Source organism: Berghia stephanieae, chromosome 9, assembly GCF_034508935.2.
Source record: "Berghia stephanieae isolate SIO BIC M18660-M18661 chromosome 9, UCSD_Bste_1.3, whole genome shotgun sequence".
Taxonomy (NCBI): Eukaryota; Metazoa; Mollusca; class Gastropoda; order Nudibranchia; family Aeolidiidae; genus Berghia; species Berghia stephanieae.
In genome coordinates this window covers 20,041,164-20,064,180 of record NC_088368.1, presented here as the reverse complement: position 1 = coordinate 20,064,180, position 23,017 = coordinate 20,041,164, and the positions used below count along the sequence as shown (strand labels likewise).

The 23,017-nt window shown below is 36.9% G+C and overlaps 1 protein-coding gene across 3 annotated transcripts in view; it reads left to right on the top strand.

The window, feature by feature from the left end:
- The first annotated feature begins 7,507 nt into the window (after nt 1-7,507).
- Nucleotides 7,508-23,017, top strand: part of LOC144979827 (rap guanine nucleotide exchange factor 1-like) — a 128,290-nt gene continuing 112,780 nt past the window's right edge. The window contains exon 1 of one of the 3 annotated variants that reach the window (XM_078926980.1): nt 7,508-7,773. In XM_078926980.1, coding sequence (XP_078783106.1) covers nt 7,749-7,773 — 25 coding nt within the window. In that variant the 5' untranslated portion in view covers nt 7,508-7,748. The remainder of the gene's footprint in view (nt 7,774-23,017) is intronic. The other 2 variants (XM_078926983.1, XM_078926989.1) reach the window with 2 other exon arrangements.

Below are 23,017 nucleotides of genomic sequence, written 5' to 3'. Positions count from 1 at the left end.
GGTGATCTCAAACTAAGAACACTGATAGGATGCTCTTGGAATCTACATCTCGTCTCTATTAACATTTGAACTAATTTCCCTCTTACTTGGTCTTGCTTGGATACCTTAATTGTAATTCTAGAACTTTTTATTATCCCATTTTCTTCCTTTTTAATGGCGCTGATATGACCAACCTGTTTTGCAAGCCCCGTAAAACCCCTTAAAACAGAACAAACATGAAAATAATGCTTTTAACTTCTTATGCTACCTCTGACACCAGAACTTCGTTTTCAAGAAGTTTTGTTGAATCAACAATCTGTACATACTTCTTCGGTTTGAGCCGAAAATAGGTAGTTCCACGGACTGTTTTTTAGCAGTGGGAAGGTCTGCTAATTAATATGATAGTGATCTGATGTGTCTGTTGCGTGAGCCTAACGTTCTTTATTCACCTCAAGCAGCGGAAATGAAAGCTCGCTAACTTCTAACATTAATCACAGGTTGTTATTTTAAAAAATTAATAAATTATGACACGTTGGAAACCGTTTTATGATTAATAATAATAATAATAATAATAATAAATAATAATAATTAATAATAATAAAATAATAATAATATAATAATAATAATATAATAATAATACTAATAATATTAATAATAATAATAATAATAATAATAATAATAATAATAATAATGATAATAATAATAATAACAAACAATAATGATAATAATAAATAACAAATAACAATAATGATAATAATAATAAATAATAATAATATAGTAATAATAGATTATAGTAATAATAATAATAATAATAATAATGATGGTTGATGGCATTTCGTGCATGCCGTTTTCGAGCTTTTCACTGTTGTTTGTTTGAAGGGGTAAATATAGATAAAAACATCTGTCAACATTACTATTAGCTCAAGACATACCTAATAGTAATATGATCATTTTTGCTCGACGTACCTACACGAATTTGTTTTTTTTTTTTTGTTTTTTTGTTTTTTTAATTTTTTTGTTTGTTTTTTTTTTTTTGTTGCTTAAATTCCGTTTCACCATTTACAAATCAATCAATTATTTTTCGATAAATTCACCATTTCATCACTTACTTACTTATCCGAACCAGCGACCGCCTGAGCTCTTGCCCTTCGGTCTTGTGCCATGACGTAAAAGTTAGACGTCTTTTGTAGTTGTTCCAGGTGACTATAATGTGTATTACTGACCATTTCATCACAATATCGTGACTGACTGGATTTCTTATAATATTTATAAAAATTACAATTTTATTGTCTTCTCGTCAATCGTTGTCTTGTCTTGTCATAATATTATTATAGTCGCAACTCCGTGCTTCGAAGATAATTGTGACTGTGTGTATGGTGAGAACAAATTCTGGACGTGCCTAGGATTTTATTTTGATTTTATCGATTTCTCTGTCAAATTCATCCGGGCAGAGAATTAATCGAATAGTGCTTGGAAAAAAACGAGTTGAGATGAGCATTAACTTGTGACCGCGGGACCTGGTATGAGTGCTGTTTTCTTTCATTCTGAATAGGGCTATCAATTGGGATCGTTGTCAATCCATGAGGAGTTTGGCTTTTGTGACTCCTTCGTGTAATGGAGACCAGTTAAGTCTCTTGCTCATCTCACTGACCCATTCAGTCCTCTTGGAGTTGTTACAAACCTACATGCTCTGGTTTGAACTTTCTCGAGCTGTTCTATCTGCTTACTCTTGGGGCCGCAAACGCATGTACTATACTATAATCTAAAATTGGCCGTACAAAGACTTAATGGCATGTTTCTCTGATGTTCCTTGAGAACTTTGTACATTTCTGAAGCCAAGTTTTGTACTGGCCTTTTTACAAACTTTGTCAATGTGGTGCTGTCAAGAGTTAATCCAAGATATTCCGCTGTTTGCGTTGTCTCCGATTTTTCTTCATGTATATAATAATCTGAACTTATTATTTTCTTTTTGGTCGTGATACGAATTAGTTTACATTTCTTAAGGTGGAATTCCATTTTCCATTCTTTCTCCCATCATTGTAGCCTGTCCAGGTCTTCTTGAAGTGTATATTGCAATCTTTTGGTCTTTAAATTTCCTTATAAAGAAGGCTATCGTCCGCATTTTATCGAATTTTATATCCTTTTGATACTTCACTCGGCATTTCATTGATGTAAATTTTTAAAAAAGAACTGGGCCTAAAACTGTCCCTTGAGGTACACATGACAGGACTGGAAGTGATGATGACATTTTGTTCTCAATCACGACTTTTTGGGATCGCATCGAAAGAAATGATTTAATCCATGCGTGGGTGTTTTTTTGAGATCACATAGTGATTAAGCTTGTTCAAGAGGCTTTGGTGGTGTACTTTATCAAATGCTTTGCTGAAATCGAGTAGAATGGCATCTGCCTGGCCTCCTTTATTAATCGTATTTGCAAAATCGTCAAAAGTCGTGATCAGTTGTGACTCGCACGATCAGTGTTTGTGGAAAGCCATGTTGGAAATCAGGCAGCACGTTGTGGTAATCAATGTGTTTCATGATATAGCCACATATTACATTTGCCAACAGTTTACATGATATTGATGTGAGAGATACTGGTCCATAGTTTTCAGCACTGTGTGTGTCGTCCTTTTTGAATATTGGTGTAATGTGGGCATCTTTCCAGTCTTCATAAACTTGACCTTGGCCAAGGAGACTTGGTTGAGAACGTTTTAAAGAATTGAGCTGATTTGACATCTGATCCAGATGCCGTATTTTCATTGAGGTTTCTGATAAGCATGATAACACCTTTCTTAGATACAAAGATTTGCTCCATTGGGTCTAGTTTGTTTCCAATGAGTTTCCCCCTCGACTTTGCTGGATGTCTTTGGAGAATACCGATGAAAATTGTACATTCAGAATATTTGCCTTTCTTACTGGTTCTTGAGTCATCTTTTGATTTTTGTCTTTCAGTGGGGCTATTCCAATGCTTTCTTTGTTTTTACGTTTAAGGTACGACCAGAAGTTATTTACTTCTTTCTGTGTTTTCGTCAATAATTTTGTTGATGTACCTACTGTATATAAGCTGTTTGACACTGGGTTTTCGCAGATCATTTAATATCTCGATATTTCTTAAGGACAGTCTCAGATGGAGACCGTTTTGCTCATTTGAACCATTTTTTCTTCTTCCTCAAGATGCGTTTGGTCTCTGTAATTATCCAATGTTTGTTAATTGAGATAGTTGTTAGATTTGTTGGTACATTTTCTACTTGTATTAAAATATATGTAAATGGTGCTGCTCGAAGCTTGAAGAAATAAATAACAATGTGAAATTGAATGCAAACTTCAATTTAATATACGAAAACAGATAAAATGGAGGTTTCGGGTTTCCCCGATATCAACAAACCAGGATGAATGAAACTCTACAGACGAATGAGATAATGTGACAGTGGCGTTGTTAAGATGAATAAATCAATGCTTTTGTTTATTCGTCTTAACAACGCCACTACCACATTATCTCATTCGTCTGTAGTGTTTCATCCTGTTTTGTTGATAAAGGGAAAACCCGAAACGTCAATTTTATATGTTTTTCTATATTAAATTGAAGCTTGCATTCAATTTCACATTGTTATTTATGTCTTGTATTAAAATAAATGAGGTTGTTCTTTACACAATTCCAAAGGGAGTTAATGGACATATCCTGTGATGTTTCTGAAGAAAAAAAGCTACCAGAAATTTTACTTCATTTTTCATAGACACAATATCAACCTTTTCCCACAAATATACAATTTTCCGTTTTATTGGCTTTCTTCTGGGAGGGTTACATCGATATTCTACTTGTGGTATGTCATGGCCACTCAACCCCGTTATCAATTTCATTTTGTCAATTAGGTTTGGGCAGTATGTGAAAAGACTGTCCAAAGCAGCATTTTTTCGGGTCTTTGGGCTAATCATTTGCTGTAGATTAAGGCCCATTCTTGTTTCCAGGAAACGTTTATTAGTTTCTCTATTATAGTGTTGGTTTGTTGATGTTCCCTTCTCCCAGTCAATATCAGGAAGATTAAAATAAAAAAAATAGAAATAAAATTCCCTTTATTCATCCCATAGGGGAAATTTGTCTCTAGGGTCAATTCCAAGGGAAGACTGGAATAACACAGGCGTCCGCCGCAATGCAGCGCCGCAAATTGAGCTAAGGCGAGGTGACTTGCTAAAGGCTACATAGCTCAGCGGTTGGTGATCGAACTCGATACCTTTCGGGTAGGAAGCAAAGACCGTACCGCTGAGCCACGCTACCACTGATGAGAAAATAAAAAAGTTCTTCATGGCAAGTTTGTGGAGTGTTTCACAGACACTAGTGTTATACAGTGGAATCCTGTTGTAACGAGATGTATGGGACTGGTGCGAAAAATCCGTTATAGCAAAGAGATCATGTAACAAACTCAAGGGAAATAATTACGCGGGCCTACTCTGGGTATTGGGTTATAATTATTCTTTGTATTATCTCCCCTGATAGTGATATCGTTGAACATGACTGTTGGGCATTAAGTATAGTTGATCGATTAAGAATGTGTTTTTTTGTGTTTTTTTTTTTTTTTTGGGGGGGGGGGGGGGGGGGGGGTATGTTTTTTTTTGGTACGTTATGGGAGGGGATTGTTCCAGTTTTATTTATCCCATCTAACAAAATACAAATTCAAACACACACCCAACACTCCAGACAGACAATTAAAAAATTAACATGAATTTTAAAAATATTAAGAATCAGAATCAAATTCTAACATACATTAAGTCACCACATTCGTCCACTCATTCAAATCTCGAGATCTTAGGCAAATTCATGATACATAGCATAGGTAATATAGGTTATCATATAAAAAAAACACTTGTTCTTATATCATGGATTTTGGTTTGAAAAAATAGTCAATTGTTGACTGTTTCTTTGTACTGGTGGCAACGTCATTGATGAAATTGTCTAGGACGTTGATGCTCCCTATCACTGACATGCCGTTTTCTTGCTGCATGCAAAACTGGCGAACCACTTCAAATGCCTGCAGTGCTGCTTTTGATGGAATGATGGCGACTTCTTCTGTTCTGTCTTCCTCTTCTGTTATTTCTGAACTCTCTCCAGTTACACATTGTGCTATGTCAGAAGTTGACAACTCCTCTATTGGAGTAAAACTCTCATCCACTGACAGATATTCATTGGCCGTCATATTCAGAGGCATTATGTCTCTCAGTCTGTCAAAAAGGTTGTCGATATCGGTGCGATCGTTGATGGGTACAATATCGTGCGCGGCGTCTGATACTGACAGATCATTGTCCAAATCAACGGTTGGAGACAGAGTAGTTGGGGTGATTTTGAATCCAGCGTGGCGAAAGCATTTTGCAATGGTCTCCATCTTGACATCGTTCCATGCAGAAGCAGAGGTGTACATTGCATCCAACACACTCATTTTTAAGTAGCTGTCGGCACTCCCATCCTTGTCCATGGTGGCAATAAGTCGTTTTAGTACCCTCTTTCTGTAGAGTACTTTAAACGATTGGATAATCCCCTGGTCACAGGGTTGTAGTACACTTGTGGTGTTTGGCGGCAGGAAAAACAGTTGGATGGCCTTCAAATCAGTCATATGTGGGTGCGCAGAGCAGTTATCCACAATGAGTGCGACGCTTCTTCCTTGCAGAGCAAACTTTCTATCTAGTTTCCGCACCCATTGCTCGAAGATCGTACTTGTCATCCACGCCTTTCTGTTGAATTTATACTCTGTTGGAAGAGCTTTAATGTTTTTGAAACACCGCGGCTTCTCGAACCTCCCTATTGTGAGGAGTGGCAACTTCTCCGTCCCATTCATGTTGGCAGCGATTAACAGTGTGATTCTCTCCTTTGGAATCTTGTTGCCGCTGCACACCTCTCCCTGTCTCGCAAGCGTGCGGTTTGGCAGGCACTTGTAGAACAGCCCAGTTTCGTCCGCGTTGAAGATTTCACCGGGCTGGTATTTCCTCAGGATTTCTTGCAGCTGACCTTTCCTCCAACTGTCAATAGTTTCGGTCGACACTGAAGCTGATTCGCCGCAAACAACTTTCATTGAAATGGCGTGTCTGGCCTTGAAGCGATGCAACCAACCAATGCTCATGTCAAAGTTCTGGTGTCCTAGGGTTTTTGCAAGTTCATTGCCTTTTTCCATTAAGATGGGGCCTGAAATCGGGACACTGAGGCTCCTAGCCTGGTTGAACCATAACAACAAACTGCGGTCGACGTCTTCAAAATCGGGCTTTCTTATTTTCTTCCTTTCCTGCTGGAATCGTCCACTGGTATACGCCGCCATGATGGTTTCTCTATCTTTCAAGATGGTGTGTAAGGTACTTGAAGCGATGTCATGCGACCGACAAATTTCTGCTTTTGTTCGGATCTTTTTATCGACCTCTTCAATCAACATAGCTTTGGTCTCAAGAGTTAAACATTTGCGTTTCTTGATAAATGATTTAGAGTTAGAGGCCATTATAAAGGTGTATTGAACAAGGAAATGTCTTGACTGGTACTGATGATAATTAAATTAAAACTGACTAGCGCTAGCGATGTTGACTGCTCGGCGTTGGCAATAAGAAAGAAAGGGACTCGCAAATTGCGTTCTCCCCTACCCAAGGCATCGTATAACACCACCATGTCGCCCCCATCCCATTACGTCGTGAGTTTGTTCCGCTTGCTTGCACATCTCATGCCCTCCACTCGCATTCATTCGGTCCATTGTAAGGTTACAGTCTCCCCCCCCCCCCCCCCCCCTCCCGCCTACAACTCATCCCCCATCGTAATCAAAGAAGTGAGAGCCATTGTACTGGTGTGTAAGTGATTACATCTAGTCATCTTGCCTAACATCAGGCTCTTGTAAACGATGCCTAACAGCAAACACTGCTAGCGTATTTCATGCGATGCGCCTACCCAAGGCCCTCAAGGAGTCAATAAAAGGGACCGAGATCGATCCCGTTTGCAGTCGAAAGTTTTTTATGCTTCCCCTGTCTACCCAGCAGTGAATGGGTAGCTGGGTCAGTTAGATCTGGCGGAATGTACTTTGCAAGAGACTAGCGATTGCTATTATCCGTTTCACGCTATAGAAATCGGGATAAACTCCGGCTCCGGCCTAATGCCTAATGGCTCTGAAGGACTAAATCCATCATTTCTGTACATTATGTCAAATCCTGGAGGGAAAATTTCTGAATTGTTTACATCTGGTTTAAGGCATGTCTCTGTTCCAATAATGATATCACAGTTTATCATCTATAAGGACTGATAGCTCCTTTTTTTTTTTTTTTAACACTTTGAAAATTAACTAATATTAATAGAAGTTGCTTATTTCGACGTTTGTGAATATCAGTCATTGTATCGCTTGATTTATTGATACGAAGCTCTGTACACATTTTCACATTACAGAAAACTCGATCGCTGTGCCTGTTTTCAGCAACCCTTCTCTTCAGAATTAAAAACTGCACTTGCGTTACTTTTATCGAAGGCTGGCCGCGCTCGTAGAGATGTAAACAAAACTCTTTTTCGCTTGCGATCAAATTCTTTCGGTGTCGTTTCCATTCATTGTTCGCGACGTCTTTTTTATTGGTCTGCTTACAGCAGACTTCACTTCTTTCAAAATGGCTTCCCTTCAGCATTATTTGGAATACTTCTGCCTTTGTAGAAAGTAAATTCAAGTGCCTTTGTGCACTTTTTGGCAACACTTTTACACGCGATTCATTGCTTTTTATATACTTTTTATCAGTTATTGTGCTTAGATTCTAAAGGACTGTACACGATGTCTGGAAAAGCGGAGAAGAACGGTAAGTCTGCTTGGCGTCAAGGCAACCTTGAACTTTTGTCTTGGTCTTGGATTCTTTCTGTTACTGACACTGGCATCTGTCATTTATTCTTGTCTTATTTCTTCTGATTGTGGTCTTTAATTTGCATTTTTGAATATGAACTTGCAGTTCAGTTCAGATTTATTTTGATTATATATCCTCGAGCAAGAGATGATTTCTTCGCAGATGAGAAGACTGCTGAACTGAGACCAAAGCCAAAGAATATAAACATCGTGTTTTCAATCGTGTCATAATCATTATTATTATGTTATATTATATTATTATGATAATGACAATCACTAAGTGTGTTGCTAAATACTGTGTAATGACATTGATCAATAGAACACATTTTGATGACCCAACCTTTTCTTTTATATTAGAGATCTTATTTACCTCTGTAGTACCCATCTATTCGTATCATTCAGATCAACCAATTTGTGAAGTACAAATTCAAGTCGGAGAGAGGTTTTTCATCTGAGGCTGAGGCCGAGACCATCTTGAGGCTTGAGGGAATGTCTGTCATGTATTATTAATATTAATAGTAATAGATAGTTGATAGTATAAGTATAAGTATAGATTTTCACTATGAGAAAACTCATGATTTTCTTCCGACTCTGAAGTCTGAAGGGATAAAAGTCTTCTTTCAAAATATCTCAGTGAAATGAGTAGAGTCAAGAGTAAATTTGGTTCTTGAACTTGAGCCTAAACATAGTGAGCTGCTGAAAAAAATGTGGATTTAAATGCTCTCGTATTATATTTTAAAAAGTGACCCAGTTTCAAAATCATCATCACAGTGAAAATATTCGAAAGAAGGTTTTAGTCGAAAATTGGTTAATGCTACTAATACGAATATGGCAGACTTTTAAAAAGTAGTTTAACTATGAAACAAGTTTGTATTGTTGAAATAACGTAGAGTGATGCACCATTTAAGACAAAACCAAGTTCCAGTCCATTTCAGTTATTTTAAAATCACTGGATTTCTCTTCAATTTAGAATTTGAAATGTTCTTATCCAAAATACCACATTGAAAATATGTTGACGCTGACACAGGGACTGAGAAAAGCGCTTGGTAACTTTTTTTTTTGAGGTGCACCTCTATATAGTCTGAATCAGACTGATGAAATTATGATGACTCAAATGAAAAATCTCTCTCTAGTATCCTGTACATATTATTACCACGATCAAGCCATCCAATCTCAGACCATATCGATCTGTATCATATTATTTTCACTGATGCAATCAAAACCACCCAGAGTTAAAGATTTATATTATCCAGATTTTACATTCGATAAATCATCCTCAGATGGAAAATCTTTCTAGCTGTGATTTAAAAAAAAATCTATTTTTAATTCAAGTTTGAATATTTAAATAAAAAGTTTTTAAAGAAGACAAATTACATTCCTTTTTTTCGCCTTCATCTAAACAAAATATTTTTATTAATTTTATTTCCTCCCATGTGATTGGCTGCCCTCATCCTAGGAGGTTTGGTCTATTTTTAAAGGCCGTGAGAGGGAGACAATATTTAATGTTATTGTGTGAAATTATAATTTTTTCTTGAAGAGCTTAAATCATTTACTAGGTATCGTATGTCCGGCTGATTATAGAGGATCTTTATTCCAATTGCTCAGTTGTAGAATATTCAGTTCATAAAAGAATGGTACCTCTGGTGCAGTCGACTTTTTGTTGTATTGAGTTCAGTTTTGTTATTGCTGCATGGTCAGGAACGAACTTGGCAGTAGATTGTTTATAAGTCATACTTTATCTTATCAACTTATCATAGATAGATTTAGCTAAATTGCTTCCTTTGTTGATTGAGGTTATCTACTCGCATTTGGTATAGCTGTCTTATTTTTGTTATATAAGTTGATCTTTTGTGAGATCTACCCGTTTTCGATCTTTAAAAATGCAAAATAATGCACCCATTCTAATGAGGAGGGTTACGATTTGTGATTCGTCTGAATTTGAGTCACCTTACTACCCAAAAATTACAAATTAAAATTGTTAAGAGCCTTTGGATAATTCAAGAATAAAAATCAGTTTTCCAATCCAATCCAAAATGGTTGCAGCTTCATGTGATGAAGATTGGCGCAACTAGGTATGGTTGGTGGCATTGACGTAATATTTATCTATTGGGTTTAAAGTAAAAAACGAAGAAGGATTGCTGTATGATCAATGGATGTTTTTTTCAAAGAGTTACAATCATTCAATTCTATTAATTTCTCGCAATAGAAACCAAAGTTTTTATTTCCTTTAGATTGAGACCTGAGGACAAGAATTTGTAATCAATTTAGTTTTATTAGTTTTTTATTAATTAAAAAAATTTCTTTTTTACGGTTTCAGTTTTTACTTTGGAGTCTGGCTCACTCAGTCGGAGAGCCCTAGACTAAAATGACTAGACTATATTTAAGTCTAGGTAGAGGCTGTTTTTTTTCTCTTCCAGTGACCCAGTGATTGGGTTTCGTTTAGATATATATGGAAAAGTATTTTGCAAAAGACACGCATTCTATTCAAAGAAGCAATTAGTTGAACGTTTCTGATTTATGTTAAGAAAACCGAGATAAAACAATGCTCCATATATAATTCCCTATTGTTCTATTGGACTACATTTTGCCTTTCACTGTTCATTGTGTTACATTCTGTAATAAATAATGTTCTCCTTTATCCTCATCTTTTCACTCAAATGCATGGAATTTTCCATTTCTCTTTATTATAACCCATAGCTCAGATTAAGATAAAAGTTTTGTTTGGGTTAATAATGCATTGAATAAAACACTGTCTTTTATTAGAGGTAATGCTAAATAAGAATGGCTTCCACTGGAAAAAAAAAATACTCATGTTTTAGATTTTGATTCAAATGACTTATTGGTTTATATCATCAAAAAGTTAAAAGCAGGGAGCTGTTGGTTTCGAAACACTATTGTGTCATCTCATTGGTTGGAGTGGTTTCTATTGTATTTACTGAGATTATTCAGAATTTTCAGGTTTATTTCACACACCTCTTATCCCTTTCATCACATGAAGGCATTGAGGCCAACTCACACTCATTGAATTTCATACAAATGAATTTAGCTCATCGAGATAGAAGTGTCATTATTGTAAAGTGCATTTCCTGTACTTTTAGCTCGATGGCTCAGTGGTACGTTATCTCATCTTGTCATAAAATTCAAGCATGTTAAGCACGATCAGTAGCTGGATGGCTGACAGTGATGGGTCCTGATGTTGTAAGACACTTTACTTACACATTACCTTACTCAAGTCAAGTGTGAATGAGTATCTGGCTACACACAGTGACAGATATTGTGTGTTAATACAAAAAGGATGCCTAGCAATAGCGACTGGTAGTGTATGAAATGGAAATACGGTTTCATATGTCCTGCTGGGGGAACAATTGAAACATTATGAATTGAATTGATCATGGTTAATATGGGTTTATAAATGTTCATATTTATTATTTATTTATTTTTAACTCACTCAACCCTAACATCAACTATATCCGTTGTTTACATGGGTTGCTTTTACCCCATGCCTATTTATTACATTTTTCTAGACAAATTATATGTGTAATATCAAAGCTAATGTTTTTAATTTTTACATGTTGATGGTAGACGAATAAAAATATCTATGCACATGCTCATTTTTAATACATTTTTTTTTTCAAATTTTGAAAACAAACAAAAATCTCTAGGACTGAGTGAGTTAAAAAACTGACTTAAGATGCTTCCTGTTCTTTTCTTTTCTTTATTTTGTATGCTCATGGCCTTCAATTCGAGGAGTTACAACTCTCATGCAGCTGATAGCTGTCTGTGTGTGACGTGTATTTATTATTTATGTCCTGGTTCAAAGTTGTGTTTTTTAGAATCCAGAACCACTCCATGACAGGGCCATCTCCACCCAGCACGCTTTTCAAACTCAACCAGTCAGTCTTACCGCTTCGCTTACAATCTGAAACTTAAGACTCAAGGTTAAGGATGCAAGGTTGTGCTCAAGTGGATGTTTGAAATGTACTTTTGCTTAATTGCTTCTCTGTCTTGTTTTGATGTGAAACCAAGGGTTGTGAATTGTTTGATTATTGCCATAATGTTTGTTAAAATAATTATTGACTTTGTAACATTTTATAGACACACTCAGTGATTATTTAATATCCTGTACAAATTCAGATAAATGTCCAAATAGGAATACATACTTGTGCTACATAATTTATACAAATAAATTGAATCAAAAAAGCTCAAAATAACCGCAAAGTAAATGACAGACATGCATTTACACCCCTATGTACACTTGACTTTTTTTTTCCTAATTGAAAAGTGTCTGCATCATCGTGACTCATGGCTTATGCATTACGGCACTATGAATTGTTCACAGTGTCGCCATAACATGGGCGATATTAGATATGAGAACTAGACACAGCTGAGTGACAATTTGTAAAATCTGACATTTAATACTCTCGTAACCGTCGTCTGGGTCTCCTGCTGATTTTGACGGCGACCTTCATTTCCAAGGTCAATGTATCAGCCCTAAATGGAGATCTGCTGAAGCAGCTTTCACTGCTACTGCCAGAGCGACTTCTGCTTCTATCTCTCACTACTATTACTGCAACTGCGACAACCCCCCCCCCCCCTACTACTACTACTACTACTACTGCTACTACTACTACTACTACTACTGCTACTGCAACTACTACTACTACTACTACTACTACTACTACTTCTACTACCGCTACTACCACTACTACTACTACTACTACTACTACTACTACTACTACTACTACTACTACTACTACTACTACTACTACTACTACTACTACTACTACTACTACTACTACTACTACTACTACCTCTACCAATACTACTACCACCACCACATCATCACCAATAAGTCTTTGTTAAAATTACCCCCCCCCTCCTCTCTCTCTCTCTCTCTCTCTCTCTCTCTCTCTCTCTCTCTCTCTCACTCACTCCCCTCTTAACTGTACTCTTCTCTCGATTCTTCCACCCTCTCTTCTTTGTCTCCCACCCCCACCCCCCTTATCACTTTGCAGCTACAAATCTATTGGAATTTCCTGCTAATATTCCGTTTTCTGTTTATCACTGTTTTCTTTTTTGTTTGTCTGTTCTCGTGGTTTTTAGTCTCAATTTGAGGTGGTACAGTATTTGGAATCGAAGACAGTACAAACAAGATTTACATTAATATCATTAAAACATTATTCTGCATAATAAATTATGTTGTAGATCATGTCTCCATCACTGTCCTCCCCCCCCCCCCCCCCCCCCCACCACTCACGCAGATCGAGAGAGTTAGAGAGAGAGAGAGAGAGAGACACCGAGAGAGAGAGAGAGAGAGAGAGAGAGAGAGAGAGAGAGAGAGAGAGAGAGAGAGAGACCAACATGAGTCGCATCACTATTACTGTGGGATTACAAAAATTGACAAGACACCGGAGTGTATTAAGAAGTTACGGATCGTAGAGACAGCAAATGGGGATTGTAATGTGTTTACTTTGATAAGCCTTCTTTTCATTATGCTCTAGATTTCAATTCAATTGTGTGCCGTTCAATGACGTGTCTACCTTGTACGATTTAAATAAATAGGGGAACACAGACACACATACACTCACATTCGCATACATAAAGAGAATTTTTATTTTGTCAATCATCAATGTGCATTGCATTTTCTTTGGCTTATTACTCATTTCATTAAAATATGCTTATGATCGGACACTTATCGATATAATGGCATTTTACTCGGACAATGTCCAATCATATTTTATGCTCCTGAAGACCTAAATTTGAGGTGGCTGGCCTCCTGGTTTGGCTTCCCTCCAAGGGAGTGGGGGCCACGATTGGTTCCTATACAGGTCCAATCTTATTGTCTCCGCTACCCTTCGTTATGCTCCCTTTCGCTGCCCGTGTGCTCCATTCGTTGTTACCGCCCACATTTAACATTGTTTCTATATACCTTATACTTATAACTGGAATGAAATAGGACCTGTCTTTGGTACTCTGCCAGAAAGGAAAACCAAACGTCATTTCTTTTCTCGGGGGACAATATTTTTTTTCTTTTGTAAATCGTCTTCCTGTCTGGTGCAAGACGTGGTGTCCTCCAACCCTCTATGTGCAGCCTTCTGGATCATAGCCTCGATATACCCTCGACGTTTCAATGGAAGCACTGTGTTAATGCCCATTTCATATGTTTTAATTATTGTTCTACTGTACTCTGGAAAAACCCATATTTAAAAAAAATTGGCCAGAAAACTCGTCCTTCAAATATCGATCGATTTAAATGGCCCTCATCTTGGCAAAAAACTCTCAAACCTGGGGCTTTGCGAAGTCCCGGGTTTGAGAGGGTTTTTTGTTGTTGCCAAGATGAGGGTCATTTAAATCGATTGATATTTGAAGGACGAGTTTTCCTGCCAAATTTTAAAATTTGGGTTTTTCCAGTGTACGGCAGTGTTGTAATTTTGTTGTCTCCTGTGGATTAGTCCTCTTTTACTTATTAAGGCATGTATGAACCAGTCCTTATCTTATCTGTAAAATGCCCTTCATATTCTTAGATCCAGAAAAGCCTCAGAGCAATGACAAAAAAAATGAAAACAAAACAATAACATGCAAAACCAAAGCACAACACAAACGAACAAAAAAACAGAAAACAAAAACCCAAGAAAACAACAAACAGACAAACAAACAAAAATATTGATTCTCGATTACGAGCATTCATCAAGGACATTACAAATGACTAGCGGAAAATTTGAGATGTTTTAGCTTTATTATTCCCAAATTTAGTTCTGTGATATATCAATAAATGGTGTGTACTTCATTTGCACTTTATTCTATAGGACATTGACAAAACACAATTAGACTATTTTTGTTGTTGTTTTTTTCTAAATTTTTTTTTTACCAGAAAACTTACTTTATTTGAAGTCTCAGGTTTGAAAGTTTTTTGAATAGTCGGAAATGATAATCGATTGTTATTTAGTCAATATTTCTTGATAAACTGAAAAGAAGATGTGTTGTCAGAGTAGGGCATCCTTGTTATTAGTATTATCTCCCCATATTGTTTTTCTTTCTTTCTTTCATCTATTTATTTATATATTTATTATTATTATCAACATTATCATTATTATTATTATTATTATTATATTATTATTATTATTATTATTATTATTATTATTATTATTATTATTATTATTATTATTATTATTATTATTATTATTATTATTATTATTATTTTTTTTTTTTTTCTATCCTTTTATTTAGCTCTGGAAGTTTAGGATAATGTAATATTTTGCATTCTACAAGCGAAGTACATGCTATGTCGAATGTCACTGCATGATAATTCTAATGTCAGAGCAACTTATTGGCATGGGTGGGTCGAAAAATTAATGTTGTAATCATGCTAAAATTGCTCTACAAAAGGATTTTCGCTTACTTGCATTCTGGACATACCATACCACTCATGGCTCGTGTCATTTCCTTCAACCATCTTACAAGCTGTTTACCACCCGATACTTTCATATCTCAACAGCCCCATACATACATACACACACACCACACACACACACACACACACACACACCAAAAAAGAAAAAAAAAAGAAAAAGAAGATAATTAAGAAAAAAGGAATAAAAAACACCTCTCTCTCTCTCTCTCTCTCTCTCTCTCTCTCTCTCTCTATCTATCTATCTATCTATCTATCTTTCTCTCTCTCTCTCTCTCTCTCTCTCTCTCTCTCACACACACACTCACACACCCACACAGACAGACAGACAGACACACACATACAGAACGTCTTACACAAACATTAACAAACATAAGAAATTAATAATTCCGTTCATTGCGTGTATAATATTGTATATTTTATATATTATTGTCATCACCGATTAACCCGATTAGTAAAATGTCAGTGATCTCTCGACAGTCTTATGTCATTTGAGTGACGTCCTGTTGAACCCGAAGTGTTATCTTATACTTGTACAGAGAAATGATCACTCCGTTCAACAAGGACCTTCCCGATTATAGATAACAAAACAGATAACACATTCATTTATTTAAACTAATTATCTTCTGATCGGTTCTACTTAACCCCAACCAAACACTCGAAATGGTTTCACGTGAATATTCGAATGTAAACCTATAATAAGTATAAGCTCTTCCCGGTCGCACCTTTAGCAAATATTGTGGTATTTAGACAAAGTTCACTTCGTCATAAATGAATTAGACTTAAGAGTTGATGAGTGGCCCAATGTTGCGATTGTCATTCTTGATTTTTTTTTTTTTTAAAGATAGAGCCTCGGCGACGTGCACATATTTCCAGGTCTGATAACCTAATTCATTATGTGCTTTGTCTGGATGAGACTTTTAGGAGATCTCAAACTAAGTACTTTGATAGTGTGCTGTTGGAATCTACAACTGTTTCCTATTTGAACCATTCCGATTTTTCTTACTTTTTCCTAAGTCCTTTTAATTGTACATTTAGAATGTTTTTACTATCTCATTTTCATCCTTTTTGCTGGCGCTGATATGACCTAAATTTGTTGCAAGCGCCGTAAAACCCTTTAAAAAACAAACCAAACAAACAAAAACATATATTGTACAATATCTGCAAAAGGGGTTTGGGGGGAGGGGGGGGGGCGGGGGGTGGGGGGTTGTAGCAGGAGAGATCGCCATTAATTTGTATAAATTATATCACCTGCCTCTTTCCACCTAGCTTTCTGATCTTTCGTATAATGTCTATTTGGCTTTGCCTATGACCTGGTTGGAATTTTTGCAGAGGCAAATCATGCATCGATGAGAAATTTTATTTTTTGATTTGTTCTCTTGGTTAAACATCTCTCGTGCGTTGTTTTAACTATTATTTGTAATTACAGAGTGTGTCTCTATTGTTGGGGATCCTCTGCCCGGGTCTCGGCTGAGAGGGACTTTTTGAGAGCACTTTGACTAAATAGATCGCTCTTGACATCCACTTCTGTTCTCCTAATGAAATAAACTGTTGTTCTTGTATGACGGTCCCGTCATCTCCCTTTATTTGAAATGATCCATCGATGACATACGTGACAGAATATGATACATTATACATTTTGCCGTACTCTGGGAAAATCCATATTTAAAAATCTGGCCAGAAAACTCGTCCTTCAAATATCGATCGATTTAAATGACCCTCATCTTGGCAAAACTCTTAAACCTGGGACTTCGCGAAGTCCCAGGTTTGAGAGATTTTGCAAAGATGAGGGTAATTTAAATCGATCGATATTTGAAGGACGAGTTTTCTGGCCAAATTTTTAAATATGTAACTTTCGCAGAGTGTGGCAGCATTGTATAAATGTCCTATGAATAATTTCATTAGTTTTGCGGGATGAATTACCTTTTAAATTAAATATCTCGTGACCAGGTTGATTTGAAGTAAATTGAATTCTAGATGTTGCAGCATACCATATTATAGTATCAAGAAAGTTGTTTTACTTACTTGCTTATCCGAACCAGCGACCAACTGAGCCCTAGCCATTCGGTCGTGTACCATGACGTAGGAGTTAGACTCTATCAGAAAACCTAATCATGAAGAAAAGTTATTTTTTCACATTATACCCTGTTTTCCTGGGCCACCAGCAAAATCGGGTATAAGACGCAAGACCTGAAAAGCCGTAACAGGCTAAAATAGATGAATTTGGGGTAAACTATCAAAATTGAGTTTTTTTCAGTCAAGATTTTAACTTTTTTTATTATCGATCTATAAGTGTGTGAAAGCATTTGCATGATAATAATCCATAAATATTGTTATTTTAATATTTATATATAAGCATAGTAATCAGCTAAAGCTGCTCTATCAGAAAACCTAAACATGAAGAAAAGTTATTTCTTCACATGTTTGAAATTGTTCAAGTGTGTTACTGATGATTTTATTTGGTGGGAGGATTGTGCACCAGAAGTCTTCAAGAGGTTGACACTCAAGCAAGTGGTGTATTACTATTTCATTGGGGTACTGACTTAAGGGACAAGAAGAGGACGTGTTTTTTTTTGTAATTTAAGAAAATTGTTTTAAAATGCGTATATTATACAGTAAGCAAATAGACCGTCTTGTGTTAGTTTACATATGATTGATGCAAATATCACGCGATTTTCAGAGGAGTGTCGAGCTTGTCGAACCATATATAATAGCTTTTATGATTTATGTCAACTGATTTTGTTTTCCATTCGTTCGACGGAACCACGTGATAGCAATTATACACCATCCATGTTTTGATATGTCCAAAATAGTATTGCTGAATATTGCAGAATCATGTAGGTCAATAAAAATGCTGTGGTGATTGATTGTTTAAAATGTCGTGAAAATATCAGAGGATGTTCGTTGGACTTAGCGAGATGCATTATGATGTTTATTGAAAACAACATTTGAGCTTGATTGTTGATCGATGGTTGCCATCAGAAAGATGTATATGTGGCGTTTTTGTTTGTGTCTGTGTGTATGTGTGTGTGTGTGTGGGGGGGGGGCGTTTGCATGTGTTTAGGGTGTGTTTGTGGGGAGAGAGAGAGAGAGAGAGAGAGAGAGAGAGAGAGAGAGAGAGAGAGAGAGAGAGAGAGAGAGAGAGAGAGAGAGAGAGAGAATTTACTTGCATTGTTATTGTATTCATTGACTTGTTCTGAAGACTCAGCAGTTTGTAAACAGCTTTAACCTTTAAAATAAAAGGTCTGCTTTTATTGAGTTGTAGTTGAATGAAATTCTTTCCAATCGTCACAAAAGATCCCGTTACCAGCGACGATTGCAATGTGTGAAGGAGTATATCAATACCTTTTCAGCCACGAGGTTTAGATTCGTTCCTTGTGTGTGTGTGTGTGTGTGTGTGTGTGTGTGTGTGTGTGTGTGAGCTGCGATTTAAGTATTGGGTACATTTCTGACTCGGTCTGGTGTTCGAAACCCAGCGGATAAGAGATCTCTTACCCCCCCCCCCCCCTCACTCCTCCTCCTTCTTCTTCTTCTTCTTCTTCTTCTTCTTCTTCTTCTTCTTCTTCTTCTCTTCTCTCTCTTCCTTCCTCTCTCCTTCTTCTTCTCCTCCTCCTCCTCCTCCTCTCCTCCTCCTCCTCTCCTCCTCCTCCTTCTCTCCTCTTCCTTCTTCTTCTTCTTCTTCTTCTTCTTCTTCTTCTTCTTCTTCTTCTTCTTCTTCTTCTTCTTCTTCTTCTTCTTCTTCCTCTTCTTCTTCTTCTTCTTCTTCTTCTTCCTCTTCTTCTTCTTCAGTAACCGAAATTATCCATCTCAACGTTTACTCTCAAGTTGTGTACCATCCCTGTGACGATTACAACTCTTGGAGTTGCAGTGAGAGGAGGGCTACATATTCCCACATATGTTGAACGGGAGCGATCTCTATTCATGTTTTTGCCCATTCGAGTTATTGATCACATGAAATTTTGATGTTTCTTTATTATACGTAAACACACTGCTTTATGAAGCTTGTAAACTCAGGCGATGTGTCAAGCTGAATAAAATTGCATTTTATGATTTTGGATGTTTTGATAACTGTGAACACTTTTTATTATGTAGGTCATTTTGAACATATTTTAGAATGTGGCCAGTGACTCGACCATATGAAAAATAATATCTATTCTTCTCTATTTAAACAACGAAGTTGATATCACTCAGCTCTTTCTTATTAATTGTAGACGACTTGTCAATGATGAGTTCTCACTAAAATATATCAATCAGACTATAAAGTTAAAGGTTACGCACCGTTTTGCGTTTTGGTATGTTTAATTTGACTGGCGGATGTTGTGAGTATTTTACCTAAACGCAATTCAGAAGCAGATTTGAGTTTACCACTGATCATTCTGACATAGCAAGGGGACGCAGTTATGAGATGGAGGTCATGTTCCTCGGAGCATGGACGTCATCCCCTCTGTACTTGAGAGATGCTTCCCGGGGTCCGTACCAGTAGGAGGATACACTAGGTGGCAACATACTATGGTCCATCCATCCTGCATCAACGGCGTCGCCCACGTGCACCCATTACGGTCAGGAGACGGCAGAGCATTTGGTCTTTTTGACGTAGTTGTCGGGTGGGTTCAGGACAACTATTCTGAGTGGGGACAATTTTTCGGAGCTGGGGTATATATATAGTCATAAAATTGCAGTGTAAACCAATATAAGCTGCGGCCAAAACACCCATCCATTTGTCAAAATGTGACCTGCTTTAACTGTAATGGCGCCTATATTTAGTACGTGACAAAAATACATGTAATCTTGTAAAACAATGATAGACTGCAATTCAGTAAATGGCACGACATTTATTTTTTAACTCGTTGTTGTTTTCCCTCTCCCCTCCCAAAGTTTCATTCAGAAAGACTTCTTTAATACCCTTATTTTACACTCTTGCTCCCTTAACCTTATGCATTTTTTACTCAGTCAACCCTAACACCGACTATATCCGCAGATTACCCGGGTTACTTTTACCCATGCCTATTTATTACATTTTTTCCGAGACAAATTATAGGCGTAGTATCAAAGCTATTGTTTTTAATTTTTACATGTTAATGGTAGTTGAATAAAAATATCTATGCACATGCTCATTTTTAATACATGTTTTTTCAATTTTGAAAAGTAGCAAAAATCTCCAGGATTGAGTGAGTTAATCTCTTTACTGTGGTCATCTTAAGCGACCGACTCCAATCCTGGGAAAGACCCGTTTTCGACATGTTCGACTGCATTCAGTGACTTCTTAAATCAGTAGACAATGACTGCATTTCATTATCCACCCATCTTTTACGACACAGAATAATAATAATAATTATACTGTTGTTTATATTATGGGATGCTTATCTGTCTGGCATTGTTTACCCAGTCGCAACCTTCCGTTTACTCGACTTGCCTTTTTACACGTAAATTATGTCATTACTATGCTGGCATCACAACTGGCTGTGCTATTATTTAACACATCATATCCCGGGGCAATTGAGGGCTTTTTACGGGGAACTCGTAGAAAAAAAAAACAAAACGATTAAACAGCCACGTTTTAATTTTCCGTAATTTGTCGTTGCCTTGGGGTTGGTTTTTTAAAAATATCAGCTCTTCTTCCCCCCCCCCCTCCTCTCTCTCTCTCTCTCTCCTCCCCCCCCCCTTTCTATTTATCTATCTATCTTTCTATCTATCTATCTATCTAACTATCTATCTATCTAACAATCTCTCTCTCTCTTTCTCTCCCTCTCTCTTTCTCTCTCTCTCTCTCTCTCTCTCTCTCTCTCTCTCTGTCTCTCTCTCTACCTACCTCTAGGGAACCAAAGACATTCTTTTGTTTTGGTATACACTCATAAACCTGCTTCAATTGGTTTTATAGTAGAGGTTCTAGTCTGTTGTAGATTGATATCAGATCTGTCATTTTCATTAAGAGAGGAACAAAAGCGATGTGAGTCGGACTTCAGTGAGGTCCTTTTCGCATCGTTGTTGAGAAATTAGGAATTGAAATGAAATTCTGTCTTGTCGGTCGTCGTCATCATCAGCATGATGATGATGATGATGATGATGATGATGATGATGATTCATCTTCTTCTTCTGCTTCTGCTTCTTCTTCTTCTTCTTCTTCTTCTTCTTCTTCTTCTTCTTCTTCTTCTTCTTCTTCTTCTTCTTCTTCTTCTTCTTCTTTTATTATTATTATTATTATTATTATTATTATTATTATTATTATTATTATTATTATTATTATTATGTTTTACTCATACTCACTCTCTACATCATAAGATATATTTTTTTAAAAATTTCATCTTTACCACTGATGTCTGTCCGACAACTGATGAAACATGAAGCTGAATGTTGCCAAGTGTGGTTTCGTGACAGGTCGTCGTTGATGCTCTTATATGAACTGGTGATTGTGGTTTTAATACTTAATAATACGTCTACTATCAAAGGAAAAGGAAGGGTGGGGAACATAAAATATGTCCTGCTGGTTTGTGTCTACACCTTAATATAATACGAAGAGACAACTGTGACTCACCGCCTAAAAACTGTATTAAGTTGGAATGGTATAGTTGCTTAAAACTAAATTTACCATGAAGTTAATGTTTAATTGAACATTTATATAGCGCAACTAGCCACTAAACGTGCTCACAGCGCTTGACAAGGCGCTTTACAAAGGTACCCAAACCATCAGCAACAATTGGCATGCAGGATGAGACATATTTTAACCCATGCTAGGCAATTTTACTTCTTTTTTTTTTCGGACACAGATAACCTTGTTAACGGCCAGGTACTCATTTTACCCCTGAGTACTGTGAGAGAATTTGAGGACCTCACTGTACACCGCTCAGAGCGGGATTCGAACTCTCGATTTCCGGTCCTGTCCGAAGGCGAGTGTGATATCACAAGGCCACATAGCTGCATTGAGAGGACTGAACTGTATAATAGCGTTTCATTAAGTGTAAAAACCCAAGTTTGAATATTCCCGATCATTTCAACTTTTTGATTCACTGTTGGGCATCTGCGTCATCCCACCACAATACCATTTGAGGCGTTGGGTCTCATTCATTAATGCGTGATCTTATTGGTTATGATGCCGCCTTTCTGTCGCCATATTTCAGATTTGAGAGCTTTTAACAAGATGTGGGTAATTTTTATATATCACTGTTTAAATGACGAATCTTTTGACCAAAATTCTTAACACGCGTTTTTCCAGAGTACGTTGGTTTTATCGTTTCACTCACCGAAGTTGAATATATTATTATGGAAAGTTCTGCCTGTTCCCTAAATAAATTGTCACTTTGAGATTCTCATAGAAGTTGGCAAGAGAGAGCGGGGATTCTGGTGAGGTGTATCGCAGGCACTAAGTGATCCATGTTTAAAATGTTTTGACGATGCATTTAGTTAAGGAATCGAACCGGTAGATTGTTTGTCGGTAGTTATTGTTCCCATTATATAAGTCGATTGTATTGGTTATGACCTTATATTGTTGCTGCACGCATGGAAGTCGTGTGTGTGTGTGTGTGTGTGTGTGTGATTGTGTGTGTGAGAGAGAGAAATAGAGAGAGAGAGAGAGTAAAAGAGAGAGATAGTGAAATAGAGAGTAAAAGAGAGAGAGAGAGTAAAAGAGAGAGATAGTGAAATAGAGAGTAAAAGAGAGAGAGAGAAGAGAGAGAGAATAAAAGAGAGAAGAGAGAGAGAGAATAAAAGAGAGAGAGAGAGAGAGAGAGAGAGAGAGAGAGAGAGAGAGAGAGAGAGAGAGAGAGAGAGAGAGAGAGAGAGAGAGACACGGGTGATTTGT